The 27781-nt window shown below is 40.5% G+C and overlaps 2 protein-coding genes across 2 annotated transcripts; both read left to right on the top strand.

Annotated features, from left to right (window-relative positions):
* Nucleotides 1–8541: 8541 nt before the first annotated feature.
* LOC306775440 (protein C19orf12 homolog) lies at nt 8542–11667 on the top strand (the record flags this gene model as incomplete). The annotated part of the gene is made up of 3 exons (XM_079265874.1): nt 8542–8620; nt 11232–11312; nt 11402–11667. The coding sequence occupies 3 exons, from the start codon at nt 8542–8544 to the stop codon at nt 11665–11667; spliced, it is 426 nt and encodes a 141-aa protein (XP_079122000.1).
* An 8147-nt stretch (nt 11668–19814) lies between these two features.
* Nucleotides 19815–22960, top strand: LOC306795634 (protein C19orf12 homolog; the record flags this gene model as incomplete). Its single annotated transcript, XM_079294201.1, has 3 exons — nt 19815–19893; nt 22525–22605; nt 22695–22960. The coding sequence occupies 3 exons, from the start codon at nt 19815–19817 to the stop codon at nt 22958–22960; spliced, it is 426 nt and encodes a 141-aa protein (XP_079150327.1).
* Nucleotides 22961–27781: the final 4821 nt, after the last annotated feature.

Raw genomic sequence — 27781 nt, forward strand, 5'->3', positions numbered from 1 at the left:
TATTCACATTAAGTATAAAACATGCTACCTGCATCTCGTGAGTTAAAGGTAAAATACACCTAAGTTGTGCGTAAAGTGTCTTTATTCTTTGATTTGAGGGTTGCTGGAAATGAATAAAACCTGACTGACAGTCAATTGAGATATTTTACGAAGTAAAAACTCTGAACTGAATTTGTACCTTCAAATGGCACATTTCTTTTAATTTTTAAGGTGCTATAAAAATGTTTTTCTCAAATTCCACACAATGACTAATGTATAAGTTCAGGACAAAAATGGGTAATATCACAATATTTGAGGTGCTACAAAAATATTTTTCTCAATAATTCCATACAATGACTGATGTATATGTAATCAAGGCATCGTTGACTTAATAATTGTTAACAGTTAAACATTTAATAATAACAATAAATAACCACAAAGAAATAAGAATGAAATTGAATATGATTGTCTGATTTATGTTTGTTTATTGTTTGTAGATTTCCTACCCTGTTTGATGGTAATGTAGGTTTAAGACGATGGTTTTACCTGCATCTGTGCACAGTATATTGTATTTAAATGATTTCATCAATAAAAAGAAAAAGGTTTGTGTATTTCACTGGTTCATGCAGTTGTACATAGCACACTTTGTTCGTCAGGATTAAATCCATCAGTGACTGGAGTGTGACTCAATAGTTCTTTATCTTACTTGGCAGTTTGCACTCTTTGCTGCTGCCATTACTGGTATACAATTGTCATCTTGTCTGACACACTCATAAAAAGGTCCTTTAGAAAAAGCAATCTACACATTCTTTGGAGTCACAAACCAACAACATCCTGATCTCGATCTATAGTTCCTTCCAGTTGATTAACAGGCAGACACATTCCTGAATGTGTTCACAACTTGTCGATACTTTTTTAGATTGCCGGTGGCTTTTCTTGATCGTACCATCATCTTATCCTCATCATTGTGCTCCCCAGGCCTCTTGTTCATGTGTATGAGCACTTTTACCAGCTCAACTTTAGGTCACCATGCATGAAACAGGCCCCACCTTTGACTTTATCACACAGCTCCAACACAATATATCAGGATTGGTGCGGCAGCAAAGGGATTGGACCTGATCACACCCGGCCCGCATTCCTTTGCTTCCATTTTCTGTGAAGCACTCTTTAACTTTTTGTGTCACATAATGCTGTTTGGAAAATACTAAAAATAGTGCGGAATGAAAGAAATCCATGGAGATTAAAACAATAAATAAAATGTCAGTGAATCAAAAGACATCAAGCTAAGTGATGCAGATCAATCAAAGAAAAACAACTCACTCTTTTCCAAGGGAAAAGACAATAGCTCAATCATAGAGTTGGAAATATGTCTTTAACAGTAAATGCACACGTTTTATGTCACTCACATGGAGCCATCTAAAAAATACATATTACAGGGAGGAACTGAGACAGCGCTCCAGTATTTATCCCACTATGACTACGTCCTCAGTGAACTCATAGAAGGGAACCTCTAGGTTTAGAGGAGCAGGTCCCTTTTTTTTATCCTTCCTGAAGCATCGTAGTGGGAGCCATGGCACGGATCAGTAGTAGCCTCCGAAGTATCCGGCGTTGGCGATGGGCACACAACCCAGATGGGTGCACACACCGAGGACGATGACCCAGCGGGGGTTAATCACTGTCCTTGTCATGCTGGGGGTCACGGAGCTCCGCCAGATTCACACCCTCCTCTGCTGCGATTTCCTTCTCTGTGCGGCGATGGACAAGAATTTTGACAGACCGCTCCAACAACAGAACAGGTAGGTATATGGCACAACTAGGGAGCAGTACACCTCCCTTGATCGCCGAGCCACCAGCGTCAGGCGTCAGCGTCAGTCACAACCCGCCCAGACAAACCCAGACAAGTTTGCATGGGCAAACTACGGCCAGTCACTCGCACCAGCCCCTCTAGAGGGCCGGTTCGTATTGCACCCCCTCCTTACTCTCTCTGCATCAGGGATATCTCACCCTGCAGCCTCTTTTCCCCAATCTGCACTTCCAACCCACGCACATGCATGCCAGCATCTTTTCCTCTTCCCTCGCTCCTGCCTTTCCGTTCAACACAACACAGGCTATCGATCACCGGTAACCACATGGACCTCGCCCGATTATCGAGCCATCCACACGCAATCCCCACATCTCCTGGGAATTGCTAACCAAGCTCGGCCGCTACACTCAAACAACCACTCCCAACCTGCGCAGACATCACCAGGCTCCACCTAATTCCCAGCCTGGACTACTCCACAAAGTACATAAGAATCGATCACGCCACGTTCCCCATCCGCCTCGCAGGCGAAGATGCCGGTCACCTAAGGCAGACATCACCAGCACCTCCAAACTTTTTTATTTTATGCGGACAAAAATCTTAAATTTGTACTGACTCCAAAGGCCCACTGCTCTGTTTCTGTATGACCTACAGGTTGTCTGACACTTTTGATGCATATAGTCAGAGTGGGCCCCGGGACACTTTGTACTTGAAAAGTTGGGCCCCGAGGTCAAAAAGGTTAAGAACCCCTGCTCTAAGACACTGACCGCTCCACTTTCTGTCCGTTATTTGGTGCCGAGCAGGCAGCGCTCAGTGGATTTGTATTGGTGTGTCAGCTCAAAACAGCTGCTTGTTGACGAGAGTGGGGACACCGAACCAAACCCTAAATGTGTCCTAAACCAAAACAATGAGCTTAAAGAGGCTTAAATGTTCTGCAGAGCTGCAAAGTAAAGTGATGAATCTTTGTATCCGCCTCTCTGGAGGCTTAATTTTCACAATGAGGAACAAACATCTGTAGTCCTCTCATTCAATATAAATATAAAAGAAACATTCCTACACTACAATTTCTCTGTCAAATAACAGTAAAGTGCTGGCAGCAGAGACGCCAGCAATGTACTGTAATTCTACAGTATTCATACCGTGAAATGACTTAACAGCATATTACTGTAAAATTATAATGCAGTGTATTTCTGTATTTTTTTCAATTTCTGTATTTTTTTCTGTATTTTTTACGTCATTTTGAGACATAAATAACCTTATTATGAAATGACCACATGGTCAAGTATATTTTTGTATACTGCTGTGACTTCAATAAATGAAAAGTACTGAGTGTTTTCTCTTTTTTTGTTCAGAACTTAAAAGCAAAATGAATACAACAGTCTCAAGTGAACTTATAGAAAGGAAAAAGTATATGGTCCTGGCCAAGGGGACAGCAGAACGTAATATAAATCAAAAACAGCTGATAAATGCATTTTACAGGACAGGTGGCAACATTAAGGCCCATCATGATGATTTAGTCTGAATCTACTGCATGTTGATCATATGGCCGACATAACCTCACTGATAATTATATCATTGTTTATAGTAACTGAGGTTAGCTTTAGTTTAGAGCAGTGGTCCCCAACCACCGGTACCGGGCCGCACAGGAAGAATAAATATTATATTATTTCCGTTTTATTGATTATCAGAGTCTGAAGGAAGTTTTATTTTGAAAAATGACCGGATTCTCTCGCAATTTCATCCGCCTGTGCCTCTTGACATGTCAAGACGCTTTGTCTCGGTCACAACTCTGCTGGTGTTTTGGATTAAAATCGAGGCTGAATATCCTGAGATCGCCACTAAAGCACTGAAAACCCTGCTTCCATTTCCAACATCCTCTTTGTGAAGCGGGATGTTCTGCAGTGACAGCAATCAAAACAAAATGGCGGAGTAGAGTGGACATCAAGAACAGACTTCGGGTGTCATTGTCTCCCATTACCCCCAGATGGGGTAATGGGAGACTAATGGGAGGGCTGCCACCGATTCAGCAATGTTAAAAGGATCATTTGTGGAGTTACTTGCAACAGCTTGAACTTTTGTTGTGACTTGTTGCATGTATGATTTTAAATATCTGCAAAGCAACAGACAAAATAAAATTTTTTTTAATATACAGTGTTGTATCATTACTGCTAATGGGTCATAATGTGTGGAGTTTTGTGAAAACTGCCATGGAAAACATGCTGAACACTGGACTAGCAAATAGTGAATTCATAGAATAGAACAGAATAGAATAGAATGCTGGATGGAACTGGAACACAGCTGAGTTCTGGGATTAGAATGTTGAGGTGTCATCTTGTGGATGAAGCCCAGTGCTCCACAGAGGACAGCTGGACAGCTCTGAGGGAAGCCACAGGCAAAACCACTCCTCAAAATTTCTTGTAAAGTATTTTATTTTATTTTATATGACTGGTCAGACTCCCTGTTGAGGTGAAGGTCTGTCATCTGGCAAATTGGCAGATGAACTTGCAAGCTTTTCAACCTCACTTCAGGCTTCGGGTGTGTCCGATGTCGGCTGCTGGGGTCAGATACCCTCACCAAACTCCTGTCGTGTAAACCAGGAGCATATCTGACCTGTAACTTTGGATTCAGAATAGACTTTGACTGCTACCACTTTTCATAATTTGGCTCACGATGTTTGGTGCCACTATTATAATTGAAGGATTACCAAATCCCTCCTTGAATATCAAATTGTTAGCATTGATTATTTACTGAGAGTAAAGTACAGTAAAACTTAGAGAGCTTTGCTTAGAGGAGGGATATTTTGAAATATAGTATTTATAATCATACAGTTGTAAAATAATGAACTAACTGTGTAAAATGTTGGCATTTACTCTAACCTCCTACATTAGGACAGTGTTTTCATGCTGTCATTCACTCACTCTCTGTGCTTTCTCTCCTCACAAGTTTCTATGGATCATTGTTATATCTGGACACTGGTCTTGCCTCTAACGTAGTTGTGACACATGCAAGAGTAACTTCCCTGGTTGCCCTGATCGTGACAGTGAGCGTGTACTGTCGGGGAGAGGCAGTCACGTATCTCCTGAGTGAGAGTCCTGAACGGTGACATGTCGCTGTGTTGGGCTGCTGTTTCAGTAGTATCAAACAAGGGGATGGCCAGTCTTCAAATCATGTGCCAACATGCGTTTGGGTACTTCCGGTGTCCGATGTACAATGATGGGGTAATATACTCTCACCAAACTCCTGTCGTGTGAACCAGCAGCATATCTGACCTGTAGCATTGGATTCAGAATAGATTTTGTCCGTTACCACTTTTCGTAATTTGGCTCAGGACGTTTGGTGCCACTATAATAATTTAAGGATTACCAAATCCCTCCTTGAATATCAAATTGTTCGTATTGATTATTTACTGAGGGTCAAGTACAGTAAAACGTATAGAGCTTTGCTCAGAGGAGTGATATTTTGAAATAATTAATTTACAACTGTATGACTATAAATACTATAACTACCGGTATGTAAAGTTTGAGGATTTACTCTGACTTCCTACATTAGGACAGTCTTTGTATGCTCTCATTCACTCCCTCATCTCTCTGACTCTCGCTCTCTGGCTCCTACTCTATCAGCTGACAGTGGGCGATTTTGCCACGGCCTCCCTCAGCCAATCATATATTTCCTGTCAAACTTTAAAGACCTGTTCTCTTCTGTGCAGTCAGCTGTCATTTCAATACGAACCGATGTGACCCTCCTCCCCATTCATCATTACATCTGGTGTTCAAGGTTTCTTCCACTGAGGGCAGTCCCACTCCACATGCCATCATCTATCTTCAACCTGCCACTACTGTCTTCAACAACTCTACCAGTGTCGACTCTCCAAAATTTTAACTTTACTTTGCACAATTTAATAAATGTATTTGTTCACTGTAAATTAAGTTTCTCCTGATTTAACAAGCTGTGTCTCCCTGTATAAGTGTGTCTATGATCTCCCGGTGGCTTCAGTTCTATTTGTTTTGTTTTTTGTGATGTATGTTATTTTATTTCAAACTAATTTGCAATCATAAGAAGCGTGGTCTTTGTTGGTGAAATGTTTCTCACATACAAACAATTACTTATCGTAAAAAATCTTCAAATATATAGTAGAGTAAAATGTTTTCGGTGCGTTTTCTAGAAACTACAGGTCTGATGAGGAAAGTGGGAACAGGTGTGTAGGTGGGAGGGGCTGTCATGTGACCAGGACTGGCAGGTCTGGGGAGTGAGCAGGGGCTGGAGAGAAGGACAGAGAGCCAGGACGGGCAAAACCACCAACCCACTAGAAAGTCTCTGACCTCCCTCGAACTTCTCAGACAGTTTAAATCAGGGGTGCCGCCACGTCATTTTATGTGGCCCACGAATCCGCCAGAATTTATTTTCTTTTTTTATATAAAAAATAAAATAAAAAATAAAAAGTTAGATTTGATAATAAAAATATCCCCATCGTCGAAATGATGAGATCGAAAGTCGAAGTTATGAGATAGAAAGGCATAATGATGAGCTACTTAAACACACAGTCACAGAAGCAGCTCTTTGGCTGCTTACTGTACACTTGCAAATATTATTGTGAGTATATTGATGACTACTTTAAACGTGGCTTTACAACACATGAAACACTTCACGTGGGATTGTGCAAACGCACCCTTGAAAGGATTTTAAGCTTTGAACAAAGTTATTATAATTACTTGTGTTTGCTATTTTCTTTAATAGTTTGATCTTTGATAGAGTAATCTGGGTTTCTTAACCCTAAATTAAAAGGATTTAAGTTATAATAACAGAAATGTGCTGAAATATAGTTTTACATTTATATAACTGCATGTACAATATTTTAACATTTGAATAAACAATCAAATGCAGAGACAGTTATTTACCAATCTGTTGGGAGTAGTTACATTTACACCGTCTTACATTTACAACCGGCCCTTTGAGGCCGACCGTGATGCTGATGTGGCCCGGAGTGAAGATGAGCTTGACACCCCTGCTCTAAGTGCATGTTTAATTTTTTCAAGACTTAAAAAAAACATCACATCCTTAAGCCAGGCATATATGGCTCTTTTCTTATTAAATGGCTCACTTCTCCCTTTGGTCGTATCTTGAATGCCCAAACTATTAGGCGTAGTTATCACTTATATTAACATAATCACAACCAAAAGAAAAATAATAATCACAAAACAGTTTATGTGCTTTACTGTAACGTCCAGTCGTAATAAATACTTCTCAGTCTCAACTATTATCCAAATAACTATGATAAAGCCACATTTTTTGCTGACAGTATAGCTTTCCCATCATGATCTGCTTCACTGAATATCTAACAACATACAGCGATATATATTCTAGATTATGTATCAACTGCTGACAAACCCCTTGAATGAATAAGAGCGGATGTTTACTTTTGCAGTGGTGGAATCTAACTAATTAATTAACTATATTTCAAAGCTTTAGTTATAGTTACTTTGCAAAGTTAGATTGTTGATAACAACATAAGGTAGGTTAGAATATATTATTACAGATAGTAAATATAGTAGCGGTGTATTAGATCTGGATTATTCTTCCACCCCTGGACTTCAGTAAGTTAAGTGACACAATGTCACACTTTTAATGGAATATCTTACGTGTGACTTATTATCTCCAACTAATGGCCTATAGTGCCAGTAAGCTGTTGTGCTGAAACATGTTGGTTAGATGTCTTTAGGAGAAGATGTACTGTTGTCTGAGGTGCAGGGGAATGTGTCACAGACTTTCAGATGTGAAATAACTAAATAACATTACAGTGGATGAGAGAGCTTTAGGGCTCTTAGTGTTTGGAGCCAGACAATTAAAAACTACGAAGTTGTATTTCCTAAACGTGTAAAAGGACAAAATATCTATGTTTTAAAGTATCACTTTTGTATCAGAAGGCACATTTGTGAGGCTTATAAGGACTTAAGTGTGAAATGTTTGCCTAAAGCAGAACAGCTGGAGGTTAGAGTGGGTGACGTCAGCCGCTCCGCTACTGCCCCCTTCTGGCCTGGACAGGATCCAACACTGATCCTCTTAACATTCATAACATAAAGTTAATTTTATGTCAAAATAAAATAAATACATGAACAACAATGTGACTACATCCTGTGTGGGTCACATTCTTCTAAAGATAAAAATATTAATTTCCCCAGATATTAGTTTACATCACCACAAACATGAATATAAAGCACATCACATGTATTTTACAGCATCCCAAAGATGCTTTCCAGGTCAGATCAGAGTTGAATCACTGAATCCATGGAAATATTACAATACATGTTTGATTCCTGTATTTAAAACGTTTTGAAAATTATCATCCCACAAATATGAGTTGCTGTCAAGTGCACCTTTAAAATGTTAAAGTGATATTCAGAGATTATTAAAGTAATTTAGGGTACTTGTAATTAGTTTAGCCTGAACACATTGGTCAATTGTTATTGGGGTGAATATGTCAAGATATGTTAAGTTATTATAATCTTCTGATAAATGAAGTATATTAAGGGGTGAAGGGGTCAGTTTGTGTTTTCTTCAGGATTTAGTTTGGTTCATTTAAAATGATCAAGATTAAATAATAGTTGCAATGTACCACCAGTAAACAACACTTGCTTCCCTTTTATAATGTATCACATCTACAAAACACGCACTACGGGCTTCATATCTGGTCACAGAATAGCAAGAAAGGGGCTACCTCACACAATCACCGAAGACTCCTGAAATGTATAAATCTGATCCACAGTATGTGCCATCGACTTGATGATGTCATGAAGCTGTGTTGTGAGTTATCTGCAAATCAGCAAATCCAGACCACAGTCCACAGTGATCACAATCTGACACTCATAGCCCGGAAACTCACTAAACACCGTTTTAATTTTACCACAAACAGAAAGCCACAGCGTCCCAGAATACCTAGGGGTAACATCACTGAATTTGAGAACACTATCAAAGAGATTAATTGGATATATAATCTGAAAAATCTTAATGTTGAGGAAGACAGTCAGGTCATGATCTCCACCATCCAGTCCATAAAAGGTAGATTCCAGAAGGTCTCAAAACCAAAACATGGGCAAAAAACATCTCTGCCATGGATAAAGGGTGACATCTGGAAGATCATGAAAGAACGGGATAGGGCACTTAAATCAGCCCTCAGTTCCAAACTAACTGTTGATAGACACAGATTTGTTATGCTTAGAAACAAGGTCACAAAAGAAATCAGGAAGGCAAAAGCTAACTTTTTTATCCAAATATTAACTGAAGCAAAGGGCAACCCTAAAATAATTTGGAAAAATATTAAGCTGCTGGCAGGGAAAACTGGTGACAACTCAGAAGATCAAATCCAGGTTAACTTAAATGGCAACTTAACACGTGACCAGCAGGAGATCGCCACCGCCTTTAATTCTTACTTTGTAGATACCGTTAAGTCTCTCACACAGAATGCAAACAATGGGCCCACCATTCTCCCCTCCACAGACTTTACTCAACCAGTCTTCAGCCTAAGATCCATTTCTGAAACTGATGTGCTGAAGGTGATAGATTCACTTAGAAACTCTAAAGCCTTAGATGTATTCGGACTAGACACCATGTTTCTTAAGAATATGAAGGAGTCACTGTTATATCCCATCACTAAATTAGTTTATCTGTCTTTTGAACAGAATGCTTTCCCTAGGGTCTGGAAGCCAGCTATAATTACACCCATCTTTAAGGCAGGTGATAGAACCCATGTAAATAACTACAGGCCAATAAGCATTCTCCCCGCTTTCTCTAAGGTAGCCGAGAGGTGTGTAGCACAACAAGTAATTGCTCACCTCAATAGCAGTCCCTTCAGACTCCACCCCATGCAGTTTGGCTTTAGAGCCCAGCATTCTACTGCAACAGCCAACTGCTTCTTTACAGAACAGGTTAAAGCCAAGCTAGATAAAGGGGGAGTGGTGGGAGCAGTGTTTCTAGACCTAAAGAAAGCCTTCGATACAGTAAATCATTCCATATTAATTACAAAATTGGCCAAATTTAATTTTTCTCCTGACACCCTATGCTGGTTAAAATCCTACCTGGACAATAGAACGCAGTGTGTACAGATCAACGGTGTTTCATCCCCCATCCTCAATTACAGTGTTGGTGTTCCACAGGGCTCTGTGCTAGGTCCTCTTCTTTTCAGCATGTACATTAATGATCTGCCATCAGTATGTGCACGGGTGGATATACAGATGTACGCTGACGACACAGTCATTTTTGTACATGCACCCAACATCAAACAGGCAGCAGACAAACTCACTGAAGAAATGGTCCATGTCACTAAGTGGCTGTCAGACTCTTGCTTACATCTCAATGTGAAAAAAACAGTCTGCATGTTTTTCTCAAAGAGGGTGAATAATATTACAACAGAGCATCCTGTGTACATATCTGGTGAACAGCTTCAGGTGGTCCCTAACTACAAATATCTGGGGATCATTCTTGACTCCACACTCACATACAAAAAACAAGTGAAGCATGTAATGGCAAAGGTCAAGTTTAGTCTACATAATTTCAGATACATACGCAACAACCTCACAACTGAAGCTGCTAAACTGTACTTTCATGCAATGATCCTCCCTCATATCACTTACTGTCTAACCACCTGGTCACACACTCACAACACAACCCTGAAGCCCCTACAGTCCGTCTATAAGCAGGCTATCAAGGTACTTGACATCAAGCCCAGACACTACCACATTTGCAACATCTTGCCCAAATACCATCTTCTGTGTTGGGATAGTCTTGTCAAATTCCATAACAGCTGCTTAACCTTTAAAATTCTTAATGGCCTTGCACCTCCCCCGTTGAGCACTTTCATAACACAAAAGACCAAGAGCAGACTAACCAGAGCAACAGCTCGCGGGGACCTAGTGGTCCCAGGCAGGAGAAGCAAGTTTAGCCAGCTATCATACTCTGTCACAGCTTCCGTCACCTGGAACACTCTCCCATCACACATAAGACAGAGCACCACATACAGGTTCTTCACACACAACCTCAAAGCCTGGCTCATTAACAACCAGGTGTGTCAGCACTAACAGTCTCATGCCTGCCATGTCCGTATGTAGCCTGCCTGTCTGCCTGTCTGCCTGTCTGCCTGTCTGTCTGTCTGCCTGTCTGCCTGTCTGCCTGTCTGCCTGTCTGCCTGCCTGCCTGCTTGTCTGTCATGTTTGATCCTGTGTCTGCAGGATTGTATTGCACAGCTCTGTTTGCTTGTTTTTGTGTTGTTGTCTTTTTAAACAGTTTTTAAATGTTTAAATGTTTTTAGCGGCTTTTAACACCGTGCCCAGGGACAACGGTTGAAAATTAGCTTTTTTAGCTAACACTGTCACATTTACAGTCATGTTTTTATTAATGTGTGCTGTCGATTAATGTGAACTGTCCCTGTACAAATAAAATAAAAAATAAATAAATAAAAAAGGCTCAGGGAAGGGAGCAGCAGCAGCGGGCGGTCTGGCCTTCGCTGGAGGGTTAGTCGGGGGACCTCTTGGTATCGCAGTCGGTGAGTGGGAATAAATGCATGCAACAGTTTCTCCCACTCGTGTGTGTGCAATCATAATTCCACATGTTTGAAACCCTCTTAACATGTAGGCGGTGCTGTCGGAGGCCTTCTGGGCTGCTGGCTGACCAGTGGACAGTTCAAACCGCTGCCTCAGATCATAATGGAGCTCAGTCCTCAGCAGCAGCAGCAGCTTTATGGTAGTCTTCTGGCCGTGCTGGGAGACATTCAGTGGACAGATTTGGCTCAGCTAACTGCTCTAGTGATGGGCAACGCCACCCTGAAGCAGCAGCTGACGGCGACCCTTCTCGGGTACATCTCCAAGGAGCTCCAGGCGCAGGTGCACTACGTGGATTAGTGTCTGTGGAAGAACTGGGATACCCTAACGTAGGGGTGCACATGCTCAGAAGGTCTTTTGAAAATAATGTGAACTGTTTTATGACGCTGAAGAGACTCTTTATCAAATGTGAAATCACATGTTGTAAATTTGCACAGACGCCATCACAGTCTTGGTTCCAGGTTATACAGTTATTGTGAAAACAGCTGTATTGTTATGATGTGGGGTGTTTCGCGGACCCAAATGCAGACTCAGACAGCAGAGTTCTATTTCAAAACCAAGGTAGTTTATTTCTCTCAGTCAAGGGAAAAGACAGGTAATGGCCAAAGGCAATAGGAGGCGTCTCCACGCCTCCGCACGGTTCCAAGCCGGAAAGTGGCTAATCCTACACAGCGGCAGACGAAGCAGACAGGAAAACTGTCAAACGTCAAATACGGAGGCACGTCCTCGCGCTCCGCACGGATCCTAGCCGGGAGGTGGCAGGTCACATGTATACCTGGATTCATTTATTATTGGAAGTACACTCATCAGATGAAGGAATTATGTATTCATCAATGGCACTGTTAATCATATAAGAGACATAGTGGTTCTGTTTGTGATAACGGTTTTATACAAAATGTATAAAATACATTTGACACACCACATGAAACATCACACAGGGGAGGAACGATGGAGCTTTCATCCTATCTTTATCCAAGACCGTGTTCTTTCAATTTGAGAGCATCGCTCATTGAGTCCACGCTCAGATTTGGTACTGTCTTTAGCTTGATCCGGTAGACGAATTGAGTTTTTATTTTCTAGTTAGTGTTGGTTTTCTAGAGGGGGCCGGGGACACGCTCACCTGGAAGAAAATGTTGTACATTTTAAAGTTAAATGTATCAGTCTGGTGCACTCTGAGACCAACATCAAGAACATGAACATAATTCAGGCTGAAAGTAACGCAGTTTAAACTGACAAATGCAGGAAGGACAGCTGGCAAGAAATCACTAACTGTGTCATTCTGTAAATTAACCCATTTATAATATCACTGCTTCATCTATAACGCGATAGATCTGACTATAATAACACGTGTATTCACGTTCATGTTTTACTTTGATGTATTCTTATTCTTTCAGCTGAGACCCAGCGATGTGAAACGGACTTTTGGGCAAATAAATAAATATATATATGAATATAATTCTAAGCAGTGAGGAAGTTTCCTTCCATGATTTAAAAATCACCCACACCAAACATTAAAGTAGCCGGAGACTGTAAGACACGACTCAAGAAGCCGGCACGCGTCAGTGAATGTGTGATGAGAGAATATTTACACATTTCTTTTCTATTTACTCCAAAGTCTGTTTCGCACCACTAAGGCTACAGCTGAAAGAACAAGGCTAAAATATTGTCATACACGCCATGAAAACACATCTGCAACACATTCATTTACCATAATACACACATGTACTTATAGTCAGATCTATCCTGCTCTAAATGAAGCAGTGATGTCATCAATCTGTTAATTTACGATTTCACACATGCAGTCTGAGATTTATTGCCAGCTGTCTTTTTTTGCATTTGTCAGTTTAAACTGTGTGATTATGTAACATTCATGAATGGTCCACGTACCGAGCTCTGATTGGTCAGTGTGTATTTGAATAAAAGGAATTAAATCACACGTTGCTGAGGGAGCAGAGGGGCAGAAAACGATCAGAAGGCAATTCATTGGTGATATTTTGTCTTCAATACATAAATGTTGGAAAACAATCACTTGAGTCGTCTCGTTCCACGACCCACAACTGTTACATATGGACCAGATGGAAGGTAACTGAAGATAGGAGTAATGGTATACTATTTTATTAGTTTAAGGGCTTTTATTTGGTTACCCACCAAGTTGCAGCGAAACCGGATGTTCCTCGTAGAACCTGTCTCGATGGACTTTTTCTGTTCACCTTTTTTTTTGGATGTTTTTCCTCTGACTCATCTCCCGAGTCAAAACCACACCCATTAATGCATTGCTGGTGAAATCCAGGGAACTGCCATTACATGTGAGGAGAACTGAGTTAGCACTATCACACTGGATTAGAATTCAGGGTGGACTTAACGGAAACACAGCAGCGACTGTCCTGTACAATGGTTGGGAGTACTCGACATTCTCTGGTAAAAGCTTTGGATGGGAAGTTAACAGGAAAGTGAAACAGTTCAAATTTGATACCATACAACATAGTCCAGCATAGTAGCAACATTGCTCCATGGATATTTCCACAACCCAAGGTAAATCTGGAGATATTAGAGAAGAGAAGAGAATGGACTGAGAGGAATGTAAACATCGGATACTTGGTTCAAGATTTACTGAATAAAAGATATTCTAATTCTGGAAATATCTTTACAGATGGATCTAAACGCTCAGATAACTGGTTATCAGTGTACACAGCCGAACTGACAGCAGTAATCATCAGTCTTCAGTGGGTGGAGGAGGTCAAACCAATGAAAGTACTTTTGTGTTCACATTCTGCAGCTGCAATACAAAGTATACAATCCGGTCAAACAGTACGAGAGAATCTTTTAACTAAAGTTTATACATCATTACTGAACTCACAACATTTAGGAATAGATGTACATCTCTGTTGGGCACCGGCTCATGTTGGAATAGAGGGAAATGAGGTTGCAGATAAACTTGAGAAAAGAGCGTCAAACAAAAATGATATTTTAGAAATTTGTTTTGGGAGGTCAGAAGCAAAATCAGTAATACAGCACGGAATTATTACATCTTGGCAGGAAATTTGGAATAATGACAATCAGGGTATAAATTACAACAAAATACAGACGTCAGTCAGATTGAGAAGTGATGGAAGTAAAAGTAGAAAAGAAGATGTTACTTTCAGATTGAGGTTCGGACATACAGGACTCAATGACACGTTATACACATCATGAAAAAGACAGAGTGGGATAAATGTGAGATATGCAACTGTAAAGAAACTGTTGAACATGTTGTTGAACATGATAGAGTGGAAGAAGTTCAGGGTGGAAAGAGAAAGACTGAAGAACAGAGTGGTAGATACAGGAAGGGAGTGGAGCATCAAAGGACTGTATATTATTTCCGTTTTATTGATTATCAGAGTCTGAAGGAAGTTTTATTTTGAAAAATGACCGGATTCTCTCGCAATTTCATCCGCCTGTGCCTCTTGACATGTCAAGACGCTTTGTCTCGGTCACAACTCTGCTGGTGTTTTGGATTAAAATCGAGGCTGAATATCCTGAGATCGCCACTAAAGCACTGAAAACCCTGCTTCCATTTCCAACATCCTCTTTGTGAAGCGGGATGTTCTGCAGTGACAGCAATCAAAACAAAATGGCGGAGTAGAGTGGACATCAAGAACAGACTTCGGGTGTCATTGTCTCCCATTACCCCCAGATGGGGTAATGGGAGACTAATGGGAGGGCTGCCACCGATTCAGCAATGTTAAAAGGATCATTTGTGGAGTTACTTGCAACAGCTTGAACTTTTGTTGTGACTTGTTGCATGTATGATTTTAAATATCTGCAAAGCAACAGACAAAATAATTTTTTTTTAATATACAGTGTTGTATCATTACTGCTAATGGGTCATAATGTGTGGAGTTTTGTGAAAACTGCCATGGAAAACATGCTGAACACTGGACTAGCAAATAGTGAATTCATAGAATAGAACAGAATAGAATAGAATGCTGGATGGAACTGGAACACAGCTGAGTTCTGGGATTAGAATGTTGAGGTGTCATCTTGTGGATGAAGCCCAGTGCTCCACAGAGGACAGCTGGACAGCTCTGAGGGAAGCCACAGGCAAAACCACTCCTCAAAATTTCTTGTAAAGTATTTTATTTTATTTTATATGACTGGTCAGACTCCCTGTTGAGGTGAAGGTCTGTCATCTGGCAAATTGGCAGATGAACTTGCAAGCTTTTCAACCTCACTTCAGGCTTCCGGTGTGTCCGATGTCAGCTGCTGGGGTCAGATACCCTCACCAAACTCCTGTCGTGTAAACCAGGAGCATATCTGACCTGTAACTTTGGATTCAGAATAGACTTTGACTGCTACCACTTTTCATAATTTGGCTCACGATGTTTGGTGCCACTATTATAATTGAAGGATTACCAAATCCCTCCTTGAATATCAAATTGTTAGCATTGATTATTTACTGAGAGTAAAGTACAGTAAAACTTAGAGAGCTTTGCTTAGAGGAGGGATATTTTGAAATATAGTATTTATAATCATACAGTTGTAAAATAATGAACTAACTGTGTAAAATGTTGGCATTTACTCTAACCTCCTATTAGGACAGTGTTTTCATGCTGTCATTCACTCACTCTCTGTGCTTTCTCTCCTCACAAGTTTCTATGGATCATTGTTATATCTGGACACTGGTCTTGCCTCTAACGTAGTTGTGACACATGCAAGAGTAACTTCCCTGGTTGCCCTGATCGTGACAGTGAGCGTGTACTGTCGGGGAGAGGCAGTCACGTATCTCCTGAGTGAGAGTCCTGAACGGTGACATGTCGCTGTGTTGGGCTGCTGTTTCAGTAGTATCAAACAAGGGGATGGCCAGTCTTCAAATCATGTGCCAACATGCGTTTGGGTACTTCCGGTGTCCGATGTACAATGATGGGGTAATATACTCTCACCAAACTCCTGTCGTGTGAACCAGCAGCATATCTGACCTGTAGCATTGGATTCAGAATAGATTTTGTCCGTTACCACTTTTCGTAATTTGGCTCAGGACGTTTGGTGCCACTATAATAATTTAAGGATTACCAAATCCCTCCTTGAATATCAAATTGTTCGTATTGATTATTTACTGAGGGTCAAGTACAGTAAAACGTATAGAGCTTTGCTCAGAGGAGTGATATTTTGAAATAATTAATTTACAACTGTATGACTATAAATACTATAACTACCGGTATGTAAAGTTTGAGGATTTACTCTGACTTCCTACATTAGGACAGTCTTTGTATGCTCTCATTCACTCCCTCATCTCTCTGACTCTCGCTCTCTGGCTCCTACTCTATCAGCTGACAGTGGGCGATTTTGCCACGGCCTCCCTCAGCCAATCATATATTTCCTGTCAAACTTTAAAGACCTGTTCTCTTCTGTGCAGTCAGCTGTCATTTCAATACGAACCGATGTGACCCTCCTCCCCATTCATCATTACATCTGGTGTTCAAGGTTTCTTCCACTGAGGGCAGTCCCACTCCACATGCCATCATCTATCTTCAACCTGCCACTACTGTCTTCAACAACTCTACCAGTGTCGACTCTCCAAAATTTTAACTTTACTTTGCACAATTTAATAAATGTATTTGTTCACTGTAAATTAAGTTTCTCCTGATTTAACAAGCTGTGTCTCCCTGTATAAGTGTGTCTATGATCTCCCGGTGGCTTCAGTTCTATTTGTTTTGTTTTTTGTGATGTATGTTATTTTATTTCAAACTAATTTGCAATCATAAGAAGCGTGGTCTTTGTTGGTGAAATGTTTCTCACATACAAACAATTACTTATCGTAAAAAATCTTCAAATATATAGTAGAGTAAAATGTTTTCGGTGCGTTTTCTAGAAACTACAGGTCTGATGAGGAAAGTGGGAACAGGTGTGTAGGTGGGAGGGGCTGTCATGTGACCAGGACTGGCAGGTCTGGGGAGTGAGCAGGGGCTGGAGAGAAGGACAGAGAGCCAGGACGGGCAAAACCACCAACCCACTAGAAAGTCTCTGACCTCCCTCGAACTTCTCAGACAGTTTAAATCAGGGGTGCCGCCACGTCATTTTATGTGGCCCACGAATCCGCCAGAATTTATTTTCTTTTTTTATATAAAAAATAAAATAAAAAATAAAAAGTTAGATTTGATAATAAAAATATCCCCATCGTCGAAATGATGAGATCGAAAGTCGAAGTTATGAGATAGAAAGGCATAATGATGAGCTACTTAAACACACAGTCACAGAAGCAGCTCTTTGGCTGCTTACTGTACACTTGCAAATATTATTGTGAGTATATTGATGACTACTTTAAACGTGGCTTTACAACACATGAAACACTTCACGTGGGATTGTGCAAACGCACCCTTGAAAGGATTTTAAGCTTTGAACAAAGTTATTATAATTACTTGTGTTTGCTATTTTCTTTAATAGTTTGATCTTTGATAGAGTAATCTGGGTTTCTTAACCCTAAATTAAAAGGATTTAAGTTATAATAACAGAAATGTGCTGAAATATAGTTTTACATTTATATAACTGCATGTACAATATTTTAACATTTGAATAAACAATCAAATGCAGAGACAGTTATTTACCAATCTGTTGGGAGTAGTTACATTTACACCGTCTTACATTTACAACCGGCCCTTTGAGGCCGACCGTGATGCTGATGTGGCCCGGAGTGAAGATGAGCTTGACACCCCTGCTCTAAGTGCATGTTTAATTTTTTCAAGACTTAAAAAAAACATCACATCCTTAAGCCAGGCATATATGGCTCTTTTCTTATTAAATGGCTCACTTCTCCCTTTGGTCGTATCTTGAATGCCCAAACTATTAGGCGTAGTTATCACTTATATTAACATAATCACAACCAAAAGAAAAATAATAATCACAAAACAGTTGATGTGCTTTACTGTAACGTCCAGTCGTAATAAATACTTCTCAGTCTCAACTATTATCCAAATAACTATGATAAAGCCACATTTTTTGCTGACAGTATAGCTTTCCCATCATGATCTGCTTCACTGAATATCTAACAACATACAGCGATATATATTCTAGATTATGTATCAACTGCTGACAAACCCCTTGAATGAATAAGAGCGGATGTTTACTTTTGCAGTGGTGGAATCTAACTAATTAATTAACTATATTTCAAAGCTTTAGTTATAGTTACTTTGCAAAGTTAGATTGTTGATAACAACATAAGGTAGGTTAGAATATATTATTACAGATAGTAAATATAGTAGCGGTGTATTAGATCTGGATTATTCTTCCACCCCTGGACTTCAGTAAGTTAAGTGACACAATGTCACACTTTTAATGGAATATCTTACGTGTGACTTATTATCTCCAACTAATGGCCTATAGTGCCAGTAAGCTGTTGTGCTGAAACATGTTGGTTAGATGTCTTTAGGAGAAGATGTACTGTTGTCTGAGGTGCAGGGGAATGTGTCACAGACTTTCAGATGTGAAATAACTAAATAACATTACAGTGGATGAGAGAGCTTTAGGGCTCTTAGTGTTTGGAGCCAGACAATTAAAAACTACGAAGTTGTATTTCCTAAACGTGTAAAAGGACAAAATATCTATGTTTTAAAGTATCACTTTTGTATCAGAAGGCACATTTGTGAGGCTTATAAGGACTTAAGTGTGAAATGTTTGCCTAAAGCAGAACAGCTGGAGGTTAGAGTGGGTGACGTCAGCCGCTCCGCTACTGCCCCCTTCTGGCCTGGACAGGATCCAACACTGATCCTCTTAACATTCATAACATAAAGTTAATTTTATGTCAAAATAAAATAAATACATGAACAACAATGTGACTACATCCTGTGTGGGTCACATTCTTCTAAAGATAAAAATATTAATTTCCCCAGATATTAGTTTACATCACCACAAACATGAATATAAAGCACATCACATGTATTTTACAGCATCCCAAAGATGCTTTCCAGGTCAGATCAGAGTTGAATCACTGAATCCATGGAAATATTACAATACATGTTTGATTCCTGTATTTAAAACGTTTTGAAAATTATCATCCCACAAATATGAGTTGCTGTCAAGTGCACCTTTAAAATGTTAAAGTGATATTCAGAGATTATTAAAGTAATTTAGGGTACTTGTAATTAGTTTAGCCTGAACACATTGGTCAATTGTTATTGGGGTGAATATGTCGAGATATGTTAAGTTATTATAATCTTCTGATAAATGAAGTATATTAAGGGGTGAAGGGGTCAGTTTGTGTTTTCTTCAGGATTTAGTTTGGTTCATTTAAAATGATCAAGATTAAATAATAGTTGCAATGTACCACCAGTAAACAACACTTGCTTCCCTTTTATAATGTATCACATCTACAAAACACGCACTACGGGCTTCATATCTGGTCACAGAATAGCAAGAAAGGGGCTACCTCACACAATCACCGAAGACTCCTGAAATGTATAAATCTGATCCACAGTATGTGCCATCGACTTGATGATGTCATGAAGCTGTGTTGTGAGTTATCTGCAAATCAGCAAATCCAGACCACAGTCCACAGTGATCACAATCTGACACTCATAGCCCGGAAACTCACTAAACACCGTTTTAATTTTACCACAAACAGAAAGCCACAGCGTCCCAGAATACCTAGGGGTAACATCACTGAATTTGAGAACACTATCAAAGAGATTAATTGGATATATAATCTGAAAAATCTTAATGTTGAGGAAGACAGTCAGGTCATGATCTCCACCATCCAGTCCATAAAAGGTAGATTCCAGAAGGTCTCAAAACCAAAACATGGGCAAAAAACATCTCTGCCATGGATAAAGGGTGACATCTGGAAGATCATGAAAGAACGGGATAGGGCACTTAAATCAGCCCTCAGTTCCAAACTAACTGTTGATAGACACAGATTTGTTATGCTTAGAAACAAGGTCACAAAAGAAATCAGGAAGGCAAAAGCTAACTTTTTTATCCAAATATTAACTGAAGCAAAGGGCAACCCTAAAATAATTTGGAAAAATATTAAGCTGCTGGCAGGGAAAACTGGTGACAACTCAGAAGATCAAATCCAGGTTAACTTAAATGGCAACTTAACACGTGACCAGCAGGAGATCGCCACCGCCTTTAATTCTTACTTTGTAGATACCGTTAAGTCTCTCACACAGAATGCAAACAATGGGCCCACCATTCTCCCCTCCACAGACTTTACTCAACCAGTCTTCAGCCTAAGATCCATTTCTGAAACTGATGTGCTGAAGGTGATAGATTCACTTAGAAACTCTAAAGCCTTAGATGTATTCGGACTAGACACCATGTTTCTTAAGAATATGAAGGAGTCACTGTTATATCCCATCACTAAATTAGTTTATCTGTCTTTTGAACAGAATGCTTTCCCTAGGGTCTGGAAGCCAGCTATAATTACACCCATCTTTAAGGCAGGTGATAGAACCCATGTAAATAACTACAGGCCAATAAGCATTCTCCCCGCTTTCTCTAAGGTAGCCGAGAGGTGTGTAGCACAACAAGTAATTGCTCACCTCAATAGCAGTCCCTTCAGACTCCACCCCATGCAGTTTGGCTTTAGAGCCCAGCATTCTACTGCAACAGCCAACTGCTTCTTTACAGAACAGGTTAAAGCCAAGCTAGATAAAGGGGGAGTGGTGGGAGCAGTGTTTCTAGACCTAAAGAAAGCCTTCGATACAGTAAATCATTCCATATTAATTACAAAATTGGCCAAATTTAATTTTTCTCCTGACACCCTATGCTGGTTAAAATCCTACCTGGACAATAGAACGCAGTGTGTACAGATCAACGGTGTTTCATCCCCCATCCTCAATTACAGTGTCGGTGTTCCACAGGGCTCTGTGCTAGGTCCTCTTCTTTTCAGCATGTACATTAATGATCTGCCATCAGTATGTGCACGGGTGGATATACAGATGTACGCTGACGACACAGTCATTTTTGTACATGCACCCAACATCAAACAGGCAGCAGACAAACTCACTGAAGAAATGGTCCATGTCACTAAGTGGCTGTCAGACTCTTGCTTACATCTCAATGTGAAAAAAACAGTCTGCATGTTTTTCTCAAAGAGGGTGAATAATATTACAACAGAGCATCCTGTGTACATATCTGGTGAACAGCTTCAGGTGGTCCCTAACTACAAATATCTGGGGATCATTCTTGACTCCACACTCACATACAAAAAACAAGTGAAGCATGTAATGGCAAAGGTCAAGTTTAGTCTACATAATTTCAGATACATACGCAACAACCTCACAACTGAAGCTGCTAAACTGTACTTTCATGCAATGATCCTCCCTCATATCACTTACTGTCTAACCACCTGGTCACACACTCACAACACAACCCTGAAGCCCCTACAGTCCGTCTATAAGCAGGCTATCAAGGTACTTGACATCAAGCCCAGACACTACCACATTTGCAACATCTTGCCCAAATACCATCTTCTGTGTTGGGATAGTCTTGTCAAATTCCATAACAGCTGCTTAACCTTTAAAATTCTTAATGGCCTTGCACCTCCCCCGTTGAGCACTTTCATAACACAAAAGACCAAGAGCAGACTAACCAGAGCAACAGCTCGCGGGGACCTAGTGGTCCCAGGCAGGAGAAGCAAGTTTAGCCAGCTATCATACTCTGTCACAGCTTCCGTCACCTGGAACACTCTCCCATCACACATAAGACAGAGCACCACATACAGGTTCTTCACACACAACCTCAAAGCCTGGCTCATTAACAACCAGGTGTGTCAGCACTAACAGTCTCATGCCTGCCATGTCCGTATGTAGCCTGCCTGTCTGCCTGTCTGCCTGTCTGCCTGTCTGTCTGTCTGCCTGTCTGCCTGTCTGCCTGTCTGCCTGTCTGTCTGTCTGTCTGCCTGTCTGCCTGCCTGCCTGCTTGTCTGTCATGTTTGATCCTGTGTCTGCAGGATTGTATTGCACAGCTCTGTTTGCTTGTTTTTGTGTTGTTGTCTTTTTAAACAGTTTTTAAATGTTTAAATGTTTTTAGCGGCTTTTAACACCGTGCCCAGGGACAACGGTTGAAAATTAGCTTTTTTAGCTAACACTGTCACATTTACAGTCATGTTTTTATTAATGTGTGCTGTCGATTAATGTGAACTGTCCCTGTACAAATAAAATAAAAAATAAATAAATAAAAAAGGCTCAGGGAAGGGAGCAGCAGCAGCGGGCGGTCTGGCCTTCGCTGGAGGGTTAGTCGGGGGACCTCTTGGTATCGCAGTCGGTGAGTGGGAATAAATGCATGCAACAGTTTCTCCCACTCGTGTGTGTGCAATCATAATTCCACATGTTTGAAACCCTCTTAACATGTAGGCGGTGCTGTCGGAGGCCTTCTGGGCTGCTGGCTGACCAGTGGACAGTTCAAACCGCTGCCTCAGATCATAATGGAGCTCAGTCCTCAGCAGCAGCAGCAGCTTTATGGTAGTCTTCTGGCCGTGCTGGGAGACATTCAGTGGACAGATTTGGCTCAGCTAACTGCTCTAGTGATGGGCAACGCCACCCTGAAGCAGCAGCTGACGGCGACCCTTCTCGGGTACATCTCCAAGGAGCTCCAGGCGCAGGTGCACTACGTGGATTAGTGTCTGTGGAAGAACTGGGATACCCTAACGTAGGGGTGCACATGCTCAGAAGGTCTTTTGAAAATAATGTGAACTGTTTTATGACGCTGAAGAGACTCTTTATCAAATGTGAAATCACATGTTGTAAATTTGCACAGACGCCATCACAGTCTTGGTTCCAGGTTATACAGTTATTGTGAAAACAGCTGTATTGTTATGATGTGGGGTGTTTCGCGGACCCAAATGCAGACTCAGACAGCAGAGTTCTATTTCAAAACCAAGGTAGTTTATTTCTCTCAGTCAAGGGAAAAGACAGGTAATGGCCAAAGGCAATAGGAGGCGTCTCCACGCCTCCGCACGGTTCCAAGCCGGAAAGTGGCTAATCCTACACAGCGGCAGACGAAGCAGACAGGAAAACTGTCAAACGTCAAATACGGAGGCACGTCCTCGCGCTCCGCACGGATCCTAGCCGGGAGGTGGCAGGTCACATGTATACCTGGATTCATTTATTATTGGAAGTACACTCATCAGATGAAGGAATTATGTATTCATCAATGGCACTGTTAATCATATAAGAGACATAGTGGTTCTGTTTGTGATAACGGTTTTATACAAAATGTATAAAATACATTTGACACACCACATGAAACATCACACAGGGGAGGAACGATGGAGCTTTCATCCTATCTTTATCCAAGACCGTGTTCTTTCAATTTGAGAGCATCGCTCATTGAGTCCACGCTCAGATTTGGTACTGTCTTTAGCTTGATCCGGTAGACGAATTGAGTTTTTATTTTCTAGTTAGTGTTGGTTTTCTAGAGGGGGCCGGGGACACGCTCACCTGGAAGAAAATGTTGTACATTTTAAAGTTAAATGTATCAGTCTGGTGCACTCTGAGACCAACATCAAGAACATGAACATAATTCAGGCTGAAAGTAACGCAGTTTAAACTGACAAATGCAGGAAGGACAGCTGGCAAGAAATCACTAACTGTGTCATTCTGTAAATTAACCCATTTATAATATCACTGCTTCATCTATAACGCGATAGATCTGACTATAATAACACGTGTATTCACGTTCATGTTTTACTTTGATGTATTCTTATTCTTTCAGCTGAGACCCAGCGATGTGAAACGGACTTTTGGGCAAATAAATAAAAATATATATGAATATAATTCTAAGCAGTGAGGAAGTTTCCTTCCATGATTTAAAAATCACCCACACCAAACATTAAAGTAGCCGGAGACTGTAAGACACGACTCAAGAAGCCGGCACGCGTCAGTGAATGTGTGATGAGAGAATATTTACACATTTCTTTTCTATTTACTCCAAAGTCTGTTTCGCACCACTAAGGCTACAGCTGAAAGAACAAGGCTAAAATATTGTCATACACGCCATGAAAACACATCTGCAACACATTCATTTACCATAATACACACATGTACTTATAGTCAGATCTATCCTGCTCTAAATGAAGCAGTGATGTCATCAATCTGTTAATTTACGATTTCACACATGCAGTCTGAGATTTATTGCCAGCTGTCTTTTTTTGCATTTGTCAGTTTAAACTGTGTGATTATGTAACATTCATGAATGGTCCACGTACCGAGCTCTGATTGGTCAGTGTGTATTTGAATAAAAGGAATTAAATCACACGTTGCTGAGGGAGCAGAGGGGCAGAAAACGATCAGAAGGCAATTCATTGGTGATATTTTGTCTTCAATACATAAATGTTGGAAAACAATCACTTGAGTCGTCTCGTTCCACGACCCACAACTGTTACATATGGACCAGATGGAAGGTAACTGAAGATAGGAGTAATGGTATACTATTTTATTAGTTTAAGGGCTTTTATTTGGTTACCCACCAAGTTGCAGCGAAACCGGATGTTCCTCGTAGAACCTGTCTCGATGGACTTTTTCTGTTCACCTTTTTTTTTGGATGTTTTTCCTCTGACTCATCTCCCGAGTCAAAACCACACCCATTAATGCATTGCTGGTGAAATCCAGGGAACTGCCATTACATGTGAGGAGAACTGAGTTAGCACTATCACACTGGATTAGAATTCAGGGTGGACTTAACGGAAACACAGCAGCGACTGTCCTGTACAATGGTTGGGAGTACTCGACATTCTCTGGTAAAAGCTTTGGATGGGAAGTTAACAGGAAAGTGAAACAGTTCAAATTTGATACCATACAACATAGTCCAGCATAGTAGCAACATTGCTCCATGGATATTTCCACAACCCAAGGTAAATCTGGAGATATTAGAGAAGAGAAGAGAATGGACTGAGAGGAATGTAAACATCGGATACTTGGTTCAAGATTTACTGAATAAAAGATATTCTAATTCTGGAAATATCTTTACAGATGGATCTAAACGCTCAGATAACTGGTTATCAGTGTACACAGCCGAACTGACAGCAGTAATCATCAGTCTTCAGTGGGTGGAGGAGGTCAAACCAATGAAAGTACTTTTGTGTTCACATTCTGCAGCTGCAATACAAAGTATACAATCCGGTCAAACAGTACGAGAGAATCTTTTAACTAAAGTTTATACATCATTACTGAACTCACAACATTTAGGAATAGATGTACATCTCTGTTGGGCACCGGCTCATGTTGGAATAGAGGGAAATGAGGTTGCAGATAAACTTGAGAAAAGAGCGTCAAACAAAAATCATATTTTAGAAATTTGTTTTGGGAGGTCAGAAGCAAAATCAGTAACACAGCACGGAATTATTACATCTTGGCAGGAAATTTGGAATAATGACAATCAGGGTATAAATTACAACAAAATACAGACGTCAGTCAGATTGAGAAGTGATGGAAGTAAAAGTAGAAAAGAAGATGTTACTTTCAGATTGAGGTTCGGACATACAGGACTCAATGACACGTTATACACATCATGAAAAAGACAGAGTGGGATAAATGTGAGATATGCAACTGTAAAGAAACTGTTGAACATGTTGTTGAACATGATAGAGTGGAAGAAGTTCAGGGTGGAAAGAGAAAGACTGAAGAACAGAGTGGTAGATACAGGAAGGGAGTGGAGCATCAAAGGACTGTATATTATTTCCGTTTTATTGATTATCAGAGTCTGAAGGAAGTTTTATTTTGAAAAATGACCGGATTCTCTCGCAATTTCATCCGCCTGTGCCTCTTGACATGTCAAGACGCTTTGTCTCGGTCACAACTCTGCTGGTGTTTTGGATTAAAATCGAGGCTGAATATCCTGAGATCGCCACTAAAGCACTGAAAACCCTGCTTCCATTTCCAACATCCTCTTTGTGAAGCGGGATGTTCTGCAGTGACAGCAATCAAAACAAAATGGCGGAGTAGAGTGGACATCAAGAACAGACTTCGGGTGTCATTGTCTCCCATTACCCCCAGATGGGGTAATGGGAGACTAATGGGAGGGCTGCCACCGATTCAGCAATGTTAAAAGGATCATTTGTGGAGTTACTTGCAACAGCTTAACCTTTTGTTGTGACTTGCATGTATGATTTTAAATATTTGCAAAGCAACAGACAAAATCATTTTTTTTAATATACAGTGTTGTATCATTACTGCTAATGGGTCATAATGTGTGGAGTTTTGTGAAAACTGCCATGGAAAACATGCTGAACACTGGACTAGCAAATAGTGAATTCATAGAATAGAACAGAATAGAATAGAATGCTGGATGGAACTGGAACACAGCTGAGTTCTGGGATTAGAATGTTGAGGTGTCATCTTGTGGATGAAGCCCAGTGCTCCACAGAGGACAGCTGGACAGCTCTGAGGGAAGCCACAGGCAAAACCACTCCTCAAAATTTCTTGTAAAGTATTTTATTTTATTTTATATGACTGGTCAGACTCCCTGTTGAGGTGAAGGTCTGTCATCTGGCAAATTGGCAGATGAACTTGCAAGCTTTTCAACCTCACTTCAGGCTTCCGGTGTGTCCGATGTCGGCTGCTGTGGTAATATACCCTCACCAAACTCCTGTCGTGTAAACCAGGAGCATATCTGACCTGTAACTTTGGATTCAGAATAGACTTTGACTGCTACCACTTTTCATAATTTGGCTCACGATGTTTGGTGCCACTATTATAATTGAAGGATTACCAAATCCCTCCTTGAATATCAAATTGTTAACATTGATTATTTACTGAGAGTAAAGTACAGTAAAACTTAGAGAGCTTTGCTTAGAGGAGGGATATTTTGAAATATAGTATTTATAATCATACAGTTGTAAAATAATGAACTAACTGTGTAAAATGTTGGCATTTACTCTAACCTCCAATTAGGACAGTGTTTTCATGCTGTCATTCACTCACTCTCTGTGCTTTCTCTCCTCACAAGTTTCTATGGATCATTGTTATATCTGGACACTGGTCTTGCCTCTAACGTAGTTGTGACACATGCAAGAGTAACTTCCCTGGTTGCCCTGATCGTGACAGTGAGCGTGTACTGTCGGGGAGAGGCAGTCACGTATCTCCTGAGTGAGAACCAGCAGCATATCTGACCTGTAGCATTGGATTCAGAATAGATTTTGTCCGTTACCACTTTTCGTAATTTGGCTCAGGACGTTTGGTGCCACTATAATAATTTAAGGATTACCAAATCCCTCCTTGAATATCAAATTGTTAGCATTGATTATTTACTGAGGGTCAAGTACAGTAAAACGTATAGAGCTTTGCTCAGAGGAGTGATATTTTGAAATAATTAATTTACAACTGTATGACTATAAATACTATAACTACCGGTATGTAAAGTTTGAGGATTTACTCTGACTTCCTACATTAGGACAGTCTTTGTATGCTCTCATTCACTCCCTCATCTCTCTGACTCTCGCTCT

Source organism: Melanostigma gelatinosum (genome assembly GCF_949748355.1).
Source record: "Melanostigma gelatinosum genome assembly, chromosome: 1".
NCBI lineage: Eukaryota > Metazoa > Chordata > Actinopteri > Perciformes > Zoarcidae > Melanostigma > Melanostigma gelatinosum.